This window comes from Lissotriton helveticus, chromosome 5_1 (assembly GCF_964261635.1).
Source record: "Lissotriton helveticus chromosome 5_1, aLisHel1.1, whole genome shotgun sequence".
Taxonomy (NCBI): Eukaryota; Metazoa; Chordata; class Amphibia; order Caudata; family Salamandridae; genus Lissotriton; species Lissotriton helveticus.
In genome coordinates this window covers 1,542,085,798-1,542,104,952 of record NC_136065.1, presented here as the reverse complement: position 1 = coordinate 1,542,104,952, position 19,155 = coordinate 1,542,085,798, and the positions used below count along the sequence as shown (strand labels likewise).

At 45.8% G+C, this 19,155-nt stretch overlaps 1 protein-coding gene across 2 annotated transcripts in view; it reads left to right on the top strand.

Annotated features, from left to right (window-relative positions):
- CDK18 (cyclin dependent kinase 18) overlaps window positions 1-19,155 on the top strand; it is a 613,826-nt gene that overhangs the window by 366,763 nt on the left and 227,908 nt on the right. For both annotated transcript variants that reach the window (XM_078644609.1, XM_078644608.1), the window contains 2 exons: window positions 11,578-11,692; window positions 13,188-13,282. In XM_078644609.1, coding sequence (XP_078500735.1) covers window positions 11,578-11,692; window positions 13,188-13,282 — 210 coding nt within the window. The remainder of the gene's footprint in view (window positions 1-11,577; window positions 11,693-13,187; window positions 13,283-19,155) is intronic.

Genomic DNA, 19,155 nt, shown 5'->3' with positions numbered 1-19,155 from the left:
CTGACTCCATCACCGAGCCATAGCCTGCACCAGGACTGGAAGGACTGGAAGGACACCGCGACGTGCAACGCCTCGCTACACCAAATCGTACTGGTCTGACCGACGCAGTCACTGCTGCTGACTTCAAGTCCTGTGACCGCACCAGAGTTGGACACTTCCTCGCACGCCTTGCGACACACCGCCCGACTCACACCGCTGTCCGGACTGATCAACGCCAGCTCCCGAACTCCGGCTTGTTCGCCGCACCGCAAGCTGCAAGCACCGCATCGAAGCACCGTCTTGCTCTGCAACGCAAGCCTTGGATCCTCCGACTCTCTCAACGGGCCTCTGCCTGCACCGCATCGAGGGACGTGTCCTGCAACGCTTCCTTTCTGCACCGCGACGATCACCGGAACCGGCTTGCACATCTGTGCCGGCCCCCCCAATTAAAAGGTACTGTGACTGAGTCTGTCGACCATTGAGTGGGCCCGTACCAATGCGGTCCACTGGATTTGCTAGAATCTGTTATTTTTAACAACGCTGTAGCCCGTCCGGGCTACCGACTCGCACAGAACCTTGATTTAAGTCTTTTCAACAAGAACTCTTGAAAGCTAATAGTACTGTGGATTCTTTTTGTCGTTTATTTGTCTTGTGGTAACTCTATATAAAGTATAACTTATTTTTTATATGAAACCTGTGTGGTGTCCATTTGTAGTGTTGTCACTGGGTTACTGTATGTGGTCATAAATGCGTAACTTACACCGCCTCTGAAATAAGTCTTGACTGCTCGCGCCACACTACTTAGAGGGTGAGCAGGGGTTGTTTTAGTAGTGTAACCCCCTTACTCTGACTAGAGGAGAGGGTCCCTATTTGTCACAAGTACCTACATGTGCCAACTAGAGACCCCCAATTCTAACATTGGTAGTCAGTGGAACGGATTACCAATTTGCATTTGTGACTCATGTACAGTGATTGGTGAACACTACTTAGTGAGTGCAGACCATAACGCAGCCATGTACTTCTGATACGTGTTTTGGCCAGAGATCTCCATTTCTTTTTTTAATCATGCCTGATTCAGTCATCTTGGAGGAGACAGCCTCCATTGCATCTGTTGACTATGATTGGGAGGAAGAGAAACTAGAGAGTTACACCAACAAGCAGTTCAAGAGCTTCTGCAAAAAGTTTAAAATTCCCCTGACCGGAATCACCAAGAAGGAGCAGTACCACCAGGCGCTGAGGGCCTGGATGGCAGCAAGGAATGCCCCTGGTGATTTAGTAGATTATGAGGATGCAGAGCAACAGCTTGGTGGGCCACTGGGCCCTGAGAGGAGGGGTGCGCCCTCCCCAGTGGGTAGCAGTGCTTCTGCCCGAGGTCTGTCCCCAGAAGAGTTGGCAGACAGAAAAGAAAACAGGATGCATGAAATGGAGATGGCCAAGCTCAAATTGAATGGGCAACTGGCGTTAGAAAGCAAGAAGATGGCTCTAGAGGAAAATAGATTATAGTTGGAGCATGACAAAGTTTTGAGGGAGTTGGATCTAAAAGCCAGGAGCCTAGAGATTACTCCCTCTGGAAGAAGCACGCCGGCAGCACCTGGGGAAGGTAGAGTGTACGTCCCCAAAGATGTGGTAAAGGAGTTTTTTAAGAATGATGATATTGGGCAGTGGTTCAGAGCCTATGAGGTAGCCATGTCTTCCCACCGGGTCCCTGAGAGAGATTGGCGAGCAGGGTTGTGGGAGGGTTCCTTAGTGAGGGGGGGGACACACTGTTGGACTTGCCTTCAGAAGTCCATAACTCCTATATTCACATGAAAGAAGCACTCATGACTAGGTATGGTTTGACCCCTGAACTCTATAGGTAGACGTTCAGGAAGTGCAAGAAGTTAGAAAATAGTACCTGGGTAGGGTATGTCACTTTCTTTCGCAGAGCATTGGATGGTTGAGTGAAGGGCAGCAAAGTTAATGATTTTCAAGGTCTCTTGGATTCGATTGCATGGGAGCCCTTGTCTGATAATTGTTTTCCAGAGCTGCGCCAGCACTTGATTGATAGCAAGCTGACTAACCCTAGGAAGCTTGCTGAGGAGGCGGACCGCTGGGTCAGTACCAGGGTCCACAAGGGGCATGTGGGAGACTCAGCCAAAGGTGGGCAGGGTCCCCAGCAGAAGAGTGGGGGGACAAGGGTAAACAGAGGGAGTTTCGCAGAGGGCCCCAAAGTAATTCCCAAGGGAACCAAGGGAAAGGTTCCCAGCCTCCCCCTGACAAAAAGCCAGTGGTCCCAACAGGTAATCCTGTTCCACACAGGACCCCTGAGATGTTACAGATGTGGGGACTTGGGTCATAGGGCGAATGATACCAGGTGCCGCCTGTTTGGTAAACCAGCACCCACTGGTGCCCCGCCCTGGCAGATGGCTAGTGTAGCCTTTGGGGAGGAGGTGGAAGTCCAAGATGGGTGGGGTCCCACAGAGATGTCCCTTGTCTCTTTAGGAGACTGTGAGGTGGTCCCAGAGAACCAACTGCCCAACAACACTAAGAAATATGGGCAGTGGGTGACCATCAATGGCCAAAAGGTGGAGGCTCTTAGAGACACAGGAGCCAGTGTGACAGCTGTCAGGTGTCACCTGGTGTCTCAAGAGCAGGTTGTCCCACATGCATTCTGCCGAGTTGTTAACGCCGACAACACAGAGTGTCATTGGCAAATGGCTCAGGTTCCCTTTGAGTGTGGGGGGGGGTCTCTGGTACTCTTCAGGTAGCTTTGAGGGCCGCCATGCCAGTTGACTGTTTGTTGGGAAACAATTTGGAGAGCTCACCTTGGGAGAAGGTGGAGAAGAGTACTTACCTGAGAATGGTGGGTCTGCCTGACTGGCATGCGTGACCACCCGGTCAATGGCAGACAGTGGGGGTGCTCAAGAGGACCTGGAGCCTGAGAGGGAAGCCCAGGAACATGCCTTAGAGAGAAGAGGCAGGGGATACGGGAAACCAGCCCCCAAAATTCCCATGGCCCAGGAGGAGGTAGACCCTGAGGGGGATGCCCTGGAGCCTATCGGGGAACAAGTAGCTGAACTGGGGGACCTGCCTGACCTGACCCATTGGCAGCAAGAAGGAGGCCCCTCCAGGAAGGAATTCTGCAGGGAGCAGAGATAATGCCCTTATCTTGAGGGCTTGCGGCAGCAGGCTGCAAGCCAGGCAGCAGGTGATCAGTCTGGGTCACAGTGGATGTATTGGGAGAATGGTCTCCTGTATGGTGAGCCTAAGGTTGCTGAACCTGTGTCAGCTCGTGTGCTGGTGGTACCCGCGAGCTTCAGAGCCTTCCTACAGGGGCTGGCTCATGATGTGCCATTGGCAGGACATTTGGGGCAGGACAAGACCTTTGAGAGGCTTGTCACCCACTTTCATTGGCCCCAAATAGCAAGAGTTCAGACACTCATTGCAGGACCTGTAAGACTTGCCAGGCAAATGGAAAGAGTGGGAGAAAGCAGAAGGCTCCTCTCCAGCCATTCCCTGTGGTCAGTACCTCATTTGAGCGGGTGGGGATTGACATTGTGGGGCCACTGGACCCCAAGACAGCCATGGGCAACAGGTACATCCTGGTCTTGGTGGACCATGCCATCGGGTACCGGGAAGCCATACCTCTGAGGACAGTGACGGCCCCCGTGGTGAGACGAGCACTGATGGGAATTTTCTCGCGAGTAGAATTCCCTCGAGAGGTTGTGTCTGACAGGGGCTCCAACTTCATTTCTAAGTACAAGAAGTCCCTGTGGCAGGAGTGTAGGGTTAATTACAAGTTCACCACTCCTTACCACACCCAAGGAAATGGGTTGGTTGAAAGGTTCATCCGAACCCTGAAGGGCATGATTATGGGTCTTGAGGAACCCATGAGGCGTAAGTGGGACGTCCTCTTTATATGCCTGTTGTTTGCATACTGGGAGGTGCTGCAGAAATTTCGAGGGTTCAGTCCCTTTGAGCTTCTCTATGGGCACCCGGTCAGAGGACCTCTGAGTCTGGTCAAGGAAGGCTGGGTGCAATCTCCGAGGAACCCTCACCATGATGTATATAGCTACATGCTGGCCTTCAGGAACCAGACTAGGTGTTTCAGGCAACTCACTGAGGCGAATCTGGAAGCCAGCCAGGAGGAGATGAAGCGGTGGTACGACCAGAATGCCACTCTGGTAGAGCTTCAACCTGGTCAGAAAGTGTGGGTCATGGTCCCAGTGGAGCCCTGTGCGCTCCAGGATAAGTGGACCAGACCATTTGAGGTTGTGGAGCGCAAGAGTCCAGTTACCTACTTGGTGGACTTGCGGACTCCCAGGAACCCCTTGAGGGTCCTGCATGTCAACCGCTTTAAGCCCCACTTAGAGAGGTCTGAAGTGGGCATGCTCTTGGCAACAGATGCTGGAATGGGAGAGGAGACTGAGCCTCTTCCTGACCTCCTGGCAGCCACAGAACAAGATGGGTCAGTGGATGGTGACCCCTGAGCAACAGAATGACTGCCGCCAGTTGCTGGGACAGTTTTCTGACCTGATCTCCCTTGTGTCACGGATTGGTGCGTCCATGATGTGGACACAGGAGACAGCTTACCTATGAAACACAAGTCTTACAGGGTAACTGACAGGGTGAGGGCTTGCATCAAAGAGGAGGTCTCGATGCTTGCGCTAGGGGTGATTGAGTCCTCGAGCAGTATTTGGGCCAGCCCAGTGGTCTTGGTCCCAAAGGCTGCAGCCACACCTGAACTCTGGTTCTGTGTGGACTACCGAGGGCTCAATTCGGTCACGAAGACCGACACACTACCCATCCCCAGAGCTGATGAGCTCATTGATCGGTTGGGGCTGCACGGTACCTCCGTACGTCTGACTTGACGTCTGGGTACTGGCAGCTCGCCTTTACTGATGGGGCAAAGGAGAGATCAGCATTCTCCACGCCAGACGGGCATTTCCAGTTCCGTGTTATGCCCTTTGGGATGAAGAATGCCCCTGCCACCTTTCAGAGGTTGGTCAACCAGGTGTTGGTTGGACTGGATGAGTCAGTACCACCTACCTGGATGACATCGCAGTGTTCAGTGTCACTTGGGAGGAACATCTGCGCCACCTCTGGGAAGTGTTGTTGGCACTGTGGAAGGCAGGCCTCATGATCAAGGAGAGTAAGTGCCAGATTGGGCAGGGTTCTGTTGTGTACTTGGGACACCAAGTTGGGAGCGGCCAGGTGGCGCCCCTGCAACCCAAGATTGAAACCATCCTGGCTTGGGAGCCCCCCAAAACCCAGACAGAGGTGAGGGCCTTTTTAGGACTCACAGCATACTACAGGAGGTTTGTCAAGGGGTATGGCAACATGGTTGCCCAGTGGTCTTGGTCCGAAAGGCTGCAGCTCCGGGTGCCACACCCGAACTCAGGTTCTGTGTGGACTACCGAGGGCTCAATTTGGTCGCGAAGACCGACGCGCACCCCATCCCCAGAGCTGATGAGCTCATTAGAGACCCCCAATTCTAACAGGAGGTATTAGAACAAGAACTAAATTTCAAAGCACTATTTTTGACAAAACCCATATTTGCTCATTCACGCTCTAAGAACATAAGAGAATTGTTAAAAAAACAGCCACTACATGAAATAAGGAAGCACACAGGCATGAAGAAGTGCTGTAACTGCAGTGATTGCAGCAACGTTATAGTAGGCAACACATTCACCCATCCGCAGACGGCAAAAGGATTAACTTAAAACACTCTCCAGACTGCAATTCAGAGTTAGTCATTTATGCAATCAAATGTCCATGTGGTCTCTCATATGTTGGAAGACCACACTCAAAATCAAAGTGAGAATAACGGAACATAGGATTATGATACGCACAAAAAATTGGAACTTGTGTTTGGCAACACATTGGCTAGACACTCAGCATACTATACCTCAATTACGCTTTACCATTTTAGAAAAATTGACACCCTTAGTAGAAAGAGACATGCATAAATCCCTAGTACATAGAGAGACATTCTGGATTAACTTCCTAGAAACATTAACACCGAAAGGATTAAATGACAAGATTCAGTTGGTATGTTTTTTATAATGTCTGATACAATGTTCCTTATGTTTTTTTATAATGTCTGATATAATGTTCCCTGTGGTTCTTGCTATGGAATTACAATTTTTGTTGGTCGAATGGTTCAGCACATTTACTTGATATTTCAGGCATTTTCCAGTGGTCATTGTGAATACACTATCCACACGCAAACATTAACCGCAGCATGAGTCACATACACAAGACCAGGGATATGCACTAAACATGACTTCAGAAACGCGGGTCGCGATAAGTTTGGCACGTTCAACTATCACATATATATATAATCATAGTATGAGTCACATGCACAAGATTAGAGATATTCACTAAACAAGATTTTTAAAAGCGGGTTGCAGTAAGTTTGGCACACTTAAACCATCATGCATTCATTTTTCGACATTGCAATTTTTTCTATAGCAATTGAGGTTACTGAAGATCTAAATGGAAGTTCGCTCATTACAATATTGGAAACTCAAACTTTTATAGTACATTCAACACTGGCTGGTAAGCAGGCCCGCAGGTCTTTTTCTTAGTTTTTACTGCTCATTACAAGTCTTTCTTTACTTTTGGCTATGCACGTGTACTACACTGTGAATTTTCACTCGAAGATGACGGTTATGGGAATCACTGCACGCTGGAACACAATAAACATGTACACCGGAAAGCCCAGCTCTCATATCAACAAGTAGATTTGAAAGCAACACCAGGAGTATAAACTCTTCCCGTGAGATTAAGTCATATACATTACACGCATTTATACTTGGGAATTTTTTTGTGTTTAGACGGCGTGACTATTTCAGTTGAAGTACTAGGACAATCCATTGTGGCTGGTTTCTCAATAATTAACACTTGAGTAGGTAGGATTATAGCTCTTAACATGGTGATCTTTGGTAAATTTGTTTGGTACAGACCATACCTAATACGTGTCTCACTCTTTTAGTGGTGAAATCTCTTTTTAGAGTCGGACAGATGTACAGGGCGGTTTAGGTATGTGCGACACTGTAACATCATGTGGTTTAACGATCACGGTTGGCTTGCATATTTTAGAACGAGAAGAGTAAAAAATACACATGGTTTTTGTACGTAGGTTGCACCGGTGACTCTCTTGGCATGTCTTGAGATACACAAATAACTTATGATTCTGTTTGCACGTGCAAATGGATAATATTGGTTATTTTGTAATCATGTAAGCTTTTCCTGACGGTGGTTTGCGAGAGTAAAACAAAACATTTACATTTCCCAGTTTCACAGTTCCCCTGACAAAGGGTTTGGGGAGAACACAAAAAGCATTGGGAAACTGTAGAAGCCAAGAAAAAAGTATTTTCAGTGGACTATGTATATCATTGAGAATTTTTACGTAGTATTAATGTATATCGAGGTCGTTCGAATACATTAAAAAATAGTCTTGTAAAAAATGAGGATTTGCCCGCATATGTGGCTGTTCATCTCTATGAAAAGTATACTGGTTATGTACATCCATATTGCAGATATTGAAAGCTGCCATTTCCCATTTGCTTCAAACTTTTCTGCTGTCCGTCTTTGTAATCCTCAACATCCATGCACATAATTATATCTGCATTTCTTTATGTTATTATGAGCTCGCGTTGCTGAAGAGGAGCAGATTGAATTTACTCAATTACGGATATATTGTTATTACAGATAATAACTGCCGCATGATAATTATCATTAATTATTCATTTGGATTAAGAGGCAAATGGGCTCTGCATTCGAGGGCCTGCTAGAACACGGCTTATTGTTTCTGGACCTTGCATGCCTGCTTGACTAATTCATACTCTTTTTGGTGCCACTCTTGACTGGTCCCATATGCATTTATTTGGAAATTCTATATAAGAGGAATACGTGCATCATTTCAGGACAGAGGGGCATATTACCAAGCTATAGCGATAATTATCGCTAAGCTTGGTTAGCGGGTATTAAAATATTGCCGCGCTTCGACGATTTTTACCGCTGAGATACCTTGATATTATCAAGGTTTATCTCAAAAACGGTAAAAATCGTGGGAAATGCATGAATATCGCTGTAAAATCAGCGATATTCATGCAATATTGTGACAATGCTCTTAGCCATGTTATCCACCTTCCATTGGATAACATGGCTAAGAACTGCTCTGGGCAGGCGTTAGCTTTTAGAGATAATCGCGCTTAGCGCGATTATTTCCAAAAGTTGGTAATAGGTGATAGCGATGTTAGCGACTGTTTCCAGTCGCTAACATCTTGGCACGCCCACTTTGCATGTCATTAGCGATAATTATCGCTGACATGCATAGTGGGCCCCTAAATGCCAGCTATCGCCTATTAGCTGTCGCTAACTGATGTTAGCGACAGCTAGGTAATAGGACGATAAAATTATCGCTAATATTCCCCAGAGTCACTAAAACATACATGGGATATTTTCTGGCCCTGAGCACAGATCCGTGTTTTGCCATTAAGGCCGTGCCTGAGCAGAGCATTACTTCAATAGATGCGCCCGTGTTCCATATCTTTTTTTGTTTCTTAAACCTGTGCATGCCAATAAATTTGCATAAATAGCTTTTATAAAAAATAATGATGTGTGAAGCTGTCATTCACGGCACGTGCCGAATTGATTTGCCTCAGAAGTCCATTTTAGTGCAGATTCAGATTTAATATGCCGGACAAACTGTACAGAAGTTTAAACATTTGGTATGATTAAAGAAAAGAACGTTAAAAAGGGCAGTGCTTAGAATGAAGTACTAATTTCCCATTCCTGACTAATTTGGCACTTCATGATTTGAGATCTGTCACCGCATGCTCGTTTCATCTCTTGTTTCTTTTTAATCCCTAGTATTAAATTCATAACTCGCATTACAATTTCATCTGTGTCTTAGCGGATTCTTTAAGTACTGGGTGACGCATTTTATTCTGTCATGTTACTGGTAGAGTACTCGTCAGGAATTCAATAGTCAAAGGACTTTGGGGGCATTGATTTTTGGAAGAGGGGTCGATCCTGTGGGAGACTTGGGGCCCGATTCACAGAACTAATTTCAGACAAAATCCTAAACTTACTACCATTTTGGTATTCACAGAAGGCACTTACTCATTTTGGTATTCACAGAAGGCACGTACTAATTTCGGTATTCACAGAAGTTAGGAGTCCTAACTTTAGGACTCCAAAATACCTTCTGTGAATACCGAAAGTCTTGAAGTTAGGATTTTTCGCAGTTTAGGAGTAGTAAAGTCAGGACTCCTAACTTTAGGACTTCTAAATGCCTTCTGTGAATACCGAAAGTCTTAAAATTAGGATTTTTCTCAGTTTATTAGTAGTAAAGTTAACTTTACTACTATTAAACTGAGACAAATCCTCATTTTAAGACTTTCGGTATTCACAGAAGGCATTTAGGAGTCCTAAATTAACTTTACTACTACTAAACTGAGAAAAATCCCAATTTTAAGACTTTCGGTATTCACAGAAGGCGTTTAGGAGTCCTAAAGTTAGGACTCCTAACTTCTGTGAATACCGAAATGAGTAAGTGCCTTCTGTGAATACCAAAATGAGTAAGTGCCTTCTGTGAATACCAAAATGAGTAAGTGCCTTCTGTGAATACCAAAATGAGTAAGTGCCTTCTGTGAATACCAAAATGGTAGTAAGTTTAGGATTTTGTCTTATGTTAGTTTTGTGAATCGGGCCCTTGGTCCTACACCACCCTCTATCCCTGCGCTCCTACTGCGGAAACGATGGCACATTAAGTGAATGGATCAACATGGCTTACACCTCAGCAAATCACCCACTGTTTGTTTAATTTCCAAAGTTTCACCTCTTACCTGTGTGGAAGGAAGCATGATGGTCATGAAGAACTGAAGCAGCTCGTTTTATTCAGATCAATGCGGCCTGTCTCTCTTCGTGCTGCAGGAACCTGGTATAGGAGAGCAACAGCCTCCTTCCATCCTGTACTGTACACATCTCTAAGCCAATCCAGATGCTGCTCCTCCTGTTACAGCAGTGCTTGGATTGGCTGGGGCAGACACCATTGACGCTCTTTACTGAGCCTGGGGGCTGAGGCTAGGAGTCACCACTGGCTCTAGTATGTGTAGGTGGATAGACTCAGAGCTGTCTCTTGTGCGCATGTTGGGTTGGGCTGGCCAGGGAGAGGCAGCTGTCCAACCCGACATGAGCACTTGGGTCTCAACTCTGATGATGTCAGTCTGAGTGTCACTAATATTGTAAGTCCCACCCCCTCAGGCTTGCACTGACTTCTCCAGGAGTCAGGACCCACCCTCAGGGATAATGCAACTGGCCCTGGCCGCCCACTTTAGAATCAGTAGAAATTACATTGCATTGTTGTTGGTTTTTCCATGCAACACGCATGGAATTTCACGTTGCCCCAGATTTACAAAGTAATGTAAACCTGAGGTCGCACCAAATCCAGATGTCTATAGAGGTGAGGCTTAGCAAGGAGAAATATCTTTATTTCTCCTCAATGTTTCCTCTTTGCATGTGGGCTACATTCTGCAGCACACATAGAAAGAGAAAAACACCTCTTTGGATCGTTTTTGTGTAGGAAGGAGCCCATTCATGCACAAAAACAATCCTGTCTGCAATAAAGGCCCCCTTGGTGCAAGGATGACAAAGTTGGTTGGCGCTAGCACAGGTAGAAAGATCAGGATTGCACCGTATTGCTTAAATACGGTACAGATGCGCGGCCTTACTTAAATGCGGTGTATTCCTGCCCTTTCACTTTGGCATCTGGCAGCCTAGCAATATGCCATGCTGTGCTGCCCTATGCCAAAATGACATAAATGATACCCTTCATTCGCTAGTAGCACCCACAAAATTGCACACTATTGAGAACGATAGCCTTAGTGCTTTGTTTTCTGTCCCCACAATGTTTACGTGTACAGATAAGGAGGGTTGGCATGGCCAGGGCGGCCACCATTTTAGCAGGTGAGCTGAAGCTCCATACATTCGGTAGCCTTTGTCTCCATGGGTTTAAATAAACCTCCTACGCGCACAGTAACCCAACCAGGTGCTCCAGGCTCGTCTGACAAAATGAATGTGCTGCACTGAACAGTGCACTATAAGCTAAACTGCCAAATGTGACCACCCTGGCTCAGGAGCACCATCCACATTAAGGGTGAGGTAGGCGGCCTGGGGCCCAATAAATTTCAGATATCTACAGTGATTTACCATCAGTGTCTGACACTCAGCTTCTACAATATAAGATGAGCACTGTGCACAATAAATACAATATGAAGGTATCTAGGGTTTTAAATGCAACCATCACACACATTCATTGATGCCCACCCTGGTTGAATGAATGAACTGGGTGGTTGGGCGCATGCTTCCGATTCAGGAAATGATCAACACAAATTAGACATTTCATTTTCTAAATATATACAGTTACTAAAAGTAAACTCAACACCACTTTCTGAGTTCAACACGTGCGTGCACTTCCTCCTCATTGGACATCGCACACGGTGTAAGTCAGATTGGAGTGTGAGAAGAAAATCTTTAGCTTGTTGAATACTACTGAACATAAGGCCAGCGAGACTCCGCCTTTCACCTGCCCTGTCTGTTTCCTCTCAGGGTACCTATGCCACCGTCTACAAGGGCCGCAGTAAGCTGACTGAGAATCTTGTTGCCTTGAAGGAGATCCGTCTGGAGCACGAGGAAGGAGCACCGTGCACTGCCATCCGAGAAGGTAAGTGTGACAAGCAAGAGAGGCACCAGATCTTTAGAGATGGCATTTCACCTCTGCCATACCCCCTTGTTAACCTCTTGTCTGGCTTTTCAACCCTCTCCATACTCTCCCTCAACAGTACCCCTCATGCTGATGAAAGTACGGAATGCCAGGGTGCCCAGCCACTGTGGTTTGTAATACCACACATGGTAGAGCCTTCCAGATCTACAGCACCAGTTCTTCATTTGTGCCAGTGCTTGCTGGTCCTCAGGAACCGGCACTTTATTATTCACATCTGCACTTACTTACAACAGCCTACCACATGGTGGCACTGTATGTCTATTTTTGCACGGATCTCTTCAGTTTACTAATTAAATACAAAAGTAAAAAGTAATTCTAGAGTGTCCAACTCATTCATTCTTCTTAAAGTGGCCTGGAATTGTCCATACCTTTACATTTGTAAGAGATGTTTAGTAGCGAGTGTTTATACTGGCGGGTGACAGTGATGCCAGTTCCAGTTGGTATGCAATGGCCTCCTAAATAATACCTTGGATGCTGGCACTTCTTTATTTATAAATGAAGCATAGCACAGACCAGCCCAACCAAACGTTTTTAAGGGGAACGGCTCTAGGCCACAGTGACCATGCTGCTATAATCTCCTTACAGCCATGAGTGCATAATTTTGCAGCACACAAAGGATTTAGGACCTCATTAAAATTTGGGTAAAATGGCTGGTGAGGGATGGTGCACCCCATGATTGTTGGCCAGGAAACAATGGTACAGTTTGAGCAGGAAAACTTCAAATATTCAGAGTTCACTTCATCTCCCATCCCAAGGTCATAAACGCTTATAATGCCGTATTTGCATAGCTGATAAATACAGCATTCAGGGGTATCAGTATTTACTGGACACACAGTTACCCCCTGGAAATGCAGGGTCCTCGCAATGAGGCCCTTTGTATGCTTTCTTTTTTCCTGTGAGTAAGTGCTGGTGAACGGACACTGGCATGGCTGGGTCCAATGTGCTTGCACTGACTCTAATCTCTACCGCTGACTAAGCTTCAGACACCCTAGGTTTACTAGGTCTACTATGTAACCTCCACCTGGTGGTCTACAGCAACTCCACGGGACCCATTGTAAGATTTCTGGAGTAGTTAGCAACTGCTACAGTTCAGTGGTAAAAATGTGCTCTTTTTAGTTCACATTTTTCTCCTGCTGAAATCAGAAAGCAAGTTTGTATATAACATGGTCCAGGATTGAATATTTCATGTAACAATTGACCTTGTAATTCAGTCTCCTGCCATTAAGGACCTATAATCTGATAAACACGGATAACCGGGGTGAAGGTACCAGCTCAAATCATTAACTCCAGACCATATATCTTCCCCTCACATTACCAGCCAGGACATCTCAGAAGTAGGGGTTGGGGGGGGGCATTCAACTTCAGAACCTACCCTGAAGCTGTCACTCACCCATTGTCGGTGACCTCATCACTAAAACCCCACCTTTGTTTACAGTGTCACTGCTGAAGAACCTGAAGCACGCTAACATCGTCACTCTTCATGACCTCATCCACACAGAGCACTCGCTCACACTCGTCTTCGAATACCTGGTAAGTTCATCTCCCTCCCTTGTACTCCTGTTAAGTGCATATGACAGCTGAAGTCCTCCTGGCACCTTCCCTGTCAAGCAGTTTTTGAACCCCGGGTGAGACAGCACAAAATAACCAGGCCAGGAATATGAGCCAAAGGCTGCTTTATTAGGACAGGTTGCAGTTGAACTTTATAACTATATCATAACATCAAACAAACCCACCTCACTAATACAATGGTTCAACCTATCCACTCCCACTCTTAAACCTCCCCTCCAATGTGTACAAACTTACCACCAAAGATCCCTAACATTCAACCTACTCACCCCTTTCATTCCATCCACTGTCCTTTCATATACCACAGCGTCATTACTCTGGTCTCCTTCTGCTAAGGGCCCACCGGCAAGTCCCCAACCATTGAAGCCCAGTATGTGAACCCTCTGCTTAACTGCACTATTCCAAAGTGACAATAAAGATCATCCTCAACCTGCCAAAAGAATACTGCAAGCCAGCAAATCCTCAACAACGAAATACCTAAATAGCCATAAGGGGAGGGAGGGCAGGAACAGGACAAACCTATTTTACACTCGCCTTAGGATCACAGTGCCTAAAGCTGGCCACCACAGCCAGAAGGGACCTAAATGAAGCTAATCCCAACCCCCTGCTTATGAATAGTCCAATTAAACCTCCCTGGGCCTGGGCTGCACCACCCGCAAGAAATAACTGGGAAAGATGTAGCATAATACAAGCACTCCGCCATCTGATCTGTATTGGACCCAAGGTTAGAATCCATGAATTCCCCTCACCTGTCTCTATCCCATTGTCTCCCTCCTACACCTAAAACCTCAGAAATTCTAAAGGCTCAAAAAACAACCATAACAATCACAATTTCATCAGCAAAATTACAAAATCATTTCAACATATTGCTGGTAAACCCTGAACCAATAACAACAAGCTAAGTATGGTAATGGGTTCTCTATGCCTACGTCTGTTCATCTGTTCCCGCACCCAACCTTGGAGCATCATCCTACCCATTTCTGAGCCTTGGCGGAGTTTGCAGAGTTCCGCTCTGCGAAGTGCAAAACAACCTCTGCCGTGCTACATGGAGGTCCGCAAGTGGCAGAATTTCTTTAGCTAAATGCCGTTCGCTGTGGATTTTCAGTGCCAGGTGCTTGTCCTCACTGTGCAATCATCGCAAATAGCACCATGCACAGCGCAAGTGGGCGCTGCTTTATTTCTGCCACTCGAGTATATTTTTACTTGAGCGGCAGCTTTCTCAATGCGGATGGTTTCTCAACATGAGCGGTTGCTAGCATATGCGGCCACTCGCAATAAGAAATCTGACAGCCCGCGTTAAGAAATCTCACCAGGAGGTTGATTTTCCATGCTTCCGCTTGCCAACTTGATGTAGACGATCACAAGCGAGGAAAAATCTCGCCAGGAGGTTGATTTTCCTTGCTTGCGCTCGCCAACTTGACATTGAGGTATGCGAGCGAGGGAAAAAACTCTGCAATGCGGAGCGGAGTTTTTCGGAACTCCGCGAGCTCAGCGTAACGCAGATTGCTGAAAACTCTGCATACTCCACGAGCAGAGCAGAGTTGACCACCCAGACTTACACATTTCTCCGGCCATAGACTCAAAGCCCAAATTTCTTTTCCCGTAAAAAGCAAAACCCGACAACTTGCTTGCTATTGTGGTGGCCGACCTACCCTTTTCAGTGTTAGACAGGTTGAACGTACAACGTCCTCTCTTCTCTCCTCAATGTTTTTGTCATCAACACCTCTTCTCAACGCACCACAGGCTACAAATTCCACCCAAGCTTGTCTGTAAGCTGACCTGGTACTCTGAGCAAGTGAATTTTCTACAAGACCTAGAATCCTCAATCTCCCAGCTGTCTGCTGGTATTTCTGGCTTCAGTGTGTCTTCTCCGGGCACCAATCCACAAAATCTCTGCCACTGTGAACGAGACAATGCATCTGTGATGTTATTATTCACCCCTGGCATGTTTGTGCTCTAATTACTCTATTGAATATATTACGCAACCAAGCATAAATCGTTGTAACAATTTCCACAGTTTCTTGTCTCCGCTCTTCTGACCATACACCAATGCTACAACTGTTTTGTTGTGCACATTAAAAGCTACTGTCTTGTCTTTGCCCAACAAAGCCAGCATCACCAACAGGGACAACAATTCTAGAAAAGCAATGCTCCTTCCTTTTTCCCTTCATTTTGAAGCCCATCTTTCAGAGCACCTTCTTCATTCCCAGACGTTGCCAAAACCATCTGCGCCTGCTGCATCCGAAGAGATTTGAACTAAATTCCGAATCCAGTGACCACATTGTCACACCTTTGCAATTTCTCAGAAAAAAACAACCAAACTTCCAGATCTGCTCTCACGGCAGCAGAAATTCTGAATCTATGATGAGGCAGTGAAGCACCTGCTGTCAAAAAACCTAATCTTCGTAAAATTATTTGCCTGCTTTCACTACTTTGCATGCAAAGGTCAGATGGTCCAGCAAATGCTGTGTTTGATGTAATATCGACTATGGGGCAACTGTTGCTTCTTCTAATAGCACAATCATTTCTTGTATGTTAGCCTGTGGCAATCTTGCTTTCATTTCAACTGTATCCAGGTCGACACTTTGACAAACGATAGCGGTAATTGGACCTTCTGTTTTCTATGGGGCTATAGAAACCCTCAAATCATCTACAATTGCCTGGAAATGTTGTAAGGCTTTCCCAAATCCACCCATGTCCCTTGCACCAATAAACAGAATATTCTCCAAATATTGTGTCACAATTTCATGCCCTATCTCCCTGTAAAACACCCTTCAAAAACGATGCTGAAAGTCTAAAACAGCTTACACGATATCGCACTGGTGATTTGTAACAATTTATCGACATATATAGCTCCCTCAAGCTGTATATCTAATAAGGGAAAATCCTTTGGATGAACTGTTTGAAGTCTAAAGACTGAATTTATGTTTCATTTCGCCAATCTAGAACCGACTCCACACTTCCCGATCAAATCAATTGCCACATCTGCTGATGCAAACATGCACAGATGTGTCTCGTCTAGCAACTAACTCATTACCCAATGCACCTTCAGGCCATAAAAGGTGATGGATCGTTCTGAACCCGCCTGCTGATTTTTAATGGACCACACTCAGAGGTGATATCATTAGATCTTGTTAAGGATAATGATCAAAATGACCTGCCATTCTAAACTCTCCCACTTCTTTATTCAATTTCACTCCCACCGCCTATGGCATGTTTCTAGCAGATCATAGATTATCTGAAAATCTTCTTTGTCTAGGTCCTCGATATCCTAATCTGAAACCATCTTTAAAACCCCACTGAAGCAGGCTTGCACTGTCTCTGTCCAGGTAAAAAGCCAACCAAAATACCAACGACTCCATCTTATTTGGAGTAAAAAAGCTTGTTACCAGACTAGTATGGGCATTTCCATCCACTAGCTTGTCTCATAGATTACCCTTCTGTCTACTCCCCAAAACATTGCTAAACTGCATACCTTCCTCCACATTATGCACATTCATGCTTGTATTTGTGAGGGTTCCAAGCATAAAAACCCCCTGTTAAAACCTCAACAGGCTCCAGCATTGAACCCTTATTCTCTTCTCCAAACTCCCGCCTCCCCAAGGGTGGGACAGCATTGAAAGGAGAGAAATTGAACTGCCAGAATGCTTGCTGTGTGGATAGCCAGTGGTGCGCTTGTTGGATACATCCATTATAACCACAGTTCATTATTCACCTTTCCCCATGGTATATCTAGCTTTAGTCCCAACCGGGCTCTAAACTCCTCATCATAATGAAACCAAGCCATACCCTCAAAATAAATTTGAGCTTTCCAAATACTATCCATGTATTTGAAAATAGACACAGAGTGCTCTGGGTACTTTCACAATAGATACTCACACAGATCAGAAATGCTGACGTCCATGTGTCAATATTGGTAGATATTCTGGGACGCCTAGCTAATTCCCAGGTTTATTCTTTAGACCCTTCTTTCGATTGCAACTCTTTATGTAGCTACTTGTATACGTCAATAATTTCCCCTTTTCAAATCTTCTCTTTTATTTTCACAGCCACGTATGCTCCCAGAGGCATAGATACTCCCATGTAAGTTAGTTTTTTCAAACCATCCAATTTCTGGCTTTCTTCTTCATCCTTCTTTTTTTCGTCCATAGCCTGTTCTTTGGCTACCTTTCCCTTGTGAGAGCCCCCTATTTACCATCATTTTCTTTTTTATTTCCATCCCCACTTTCATAGAAGCAGGGCCAACCCCTTTATCCACCACTAGTGTGTGTGATTTTTCCACTCCTGTGCACCAACATTGCTCACCTGTTTGTAACTGTTGGTGATCTGCACTCTTCATTTCTCGTATGCCTCTTTGAGTCTGTAACCTTGTTCCTCCTATATCTCCTTCAGCTCTCTGCCTGTGTAGATGCGCCATCCATAACACAGGATTTTTTACTGAAAAGCTAGACACCCCTTTTCCCCAAAACAACTTTTGTGTGGCATTTGGGTGGTTTCGCCATGGTGGGATCTCCCCTTCCTCAAGTTCTTCTTCCACAGCTGAATAATCCAAATCATTGTCTTCCTCATTGTCCCATACAATTCTTTCACCACTCACCCTGGGCATTCTCCATCCCCATAAAAAGTTCTCCATTCTATTGGTGTTTCAACATCTTGACTTGCATCCTCTTCATACTTCCTCGCCATCAGGTTGGTTGTACTAAATCTCTTCCTGTCTTCGCCCGGCACCTACAGGTTTACTCCCAACCTGGCTGGATTCTGCTCATCTTACATGGACTCTGACACCAGGGTTGTCCAAAAGTTGTCCCTCAAGTCGCCATAACTTGAGGGACCTGTGGTCCTGCTCTCTAAATTACTTAATTTTTGCTTACAACGCTAACCATAGGCTCATCTGAAATCCACACCCACTGTCCTCCTGGTACCACAGGCTGTCTAGAGTCTTGATGTATCCATCTGGAGTATGTGATGCCATCTCGCTGTATTTCTTCCCGCAGGGAATCACGACGCGATTGTTACAATGACCGCGTTGTGATTCCGCATACCATTACTTCGCAAGTCGGATCAACCACTTGCGGATAGGGGGCGCTGGATGTTGGAATAGTATAATTTACTATTCCAACTCCAGTCAGTGCGGACAATAGGGAAGGTGTTGGATTTTAAATCCAACACCCCCTCCCCCCCCGCAAGTCGTTGTTCCGACTTGCGGAGTAATGGTATGCGGAATCACAACACGGTCGTTGTAACGACCGCGTTGTGATTCCCTGCGGGCGGAAAGATTCGCGGTAAACGTTGTTTAGTATCCATCTGGTAGGAGACGACAAATCTCTGTTGATTTGCAACATTTGCATGCTTCCAGCAAAGGTCCTACCGTCTTTCGTAAGTGCTGTCTCAATCATTTTGCTTTTTGTAGCAGCGTCCATTAAGGAATCTGCCCCATAACAAATGGTACATTTTTTTCTCTTTTCCTGTGGTACCCCCAGATTTTTGCTGGGCATCACTTGTGCTGCCTGGGAAACATCCTTTACAACGCAACTTTTACCACGCAGTGCCTTTACGAAGCAACTTTTACAACGCAAACCATTACAACGCATTGCGCTGGGGGCGCTCTAGGATAGGGAATAGATTTAATTTACTATCCAACACCTTCCCTACTATCCACGGGGACTTGAGTTGGAATAGTAAATTAAACTATTCACTATCCAGCACCCCAAAGCGCTATGCCTGACGGCAGCACTCTCCTCCGACATTCTTTCCCCCCTCTATTCCCACAATTAATGACAAAAGGTCTTTATCTACAGCCACGGACGAACAATAAACAACAATTAACACCTGCCCTG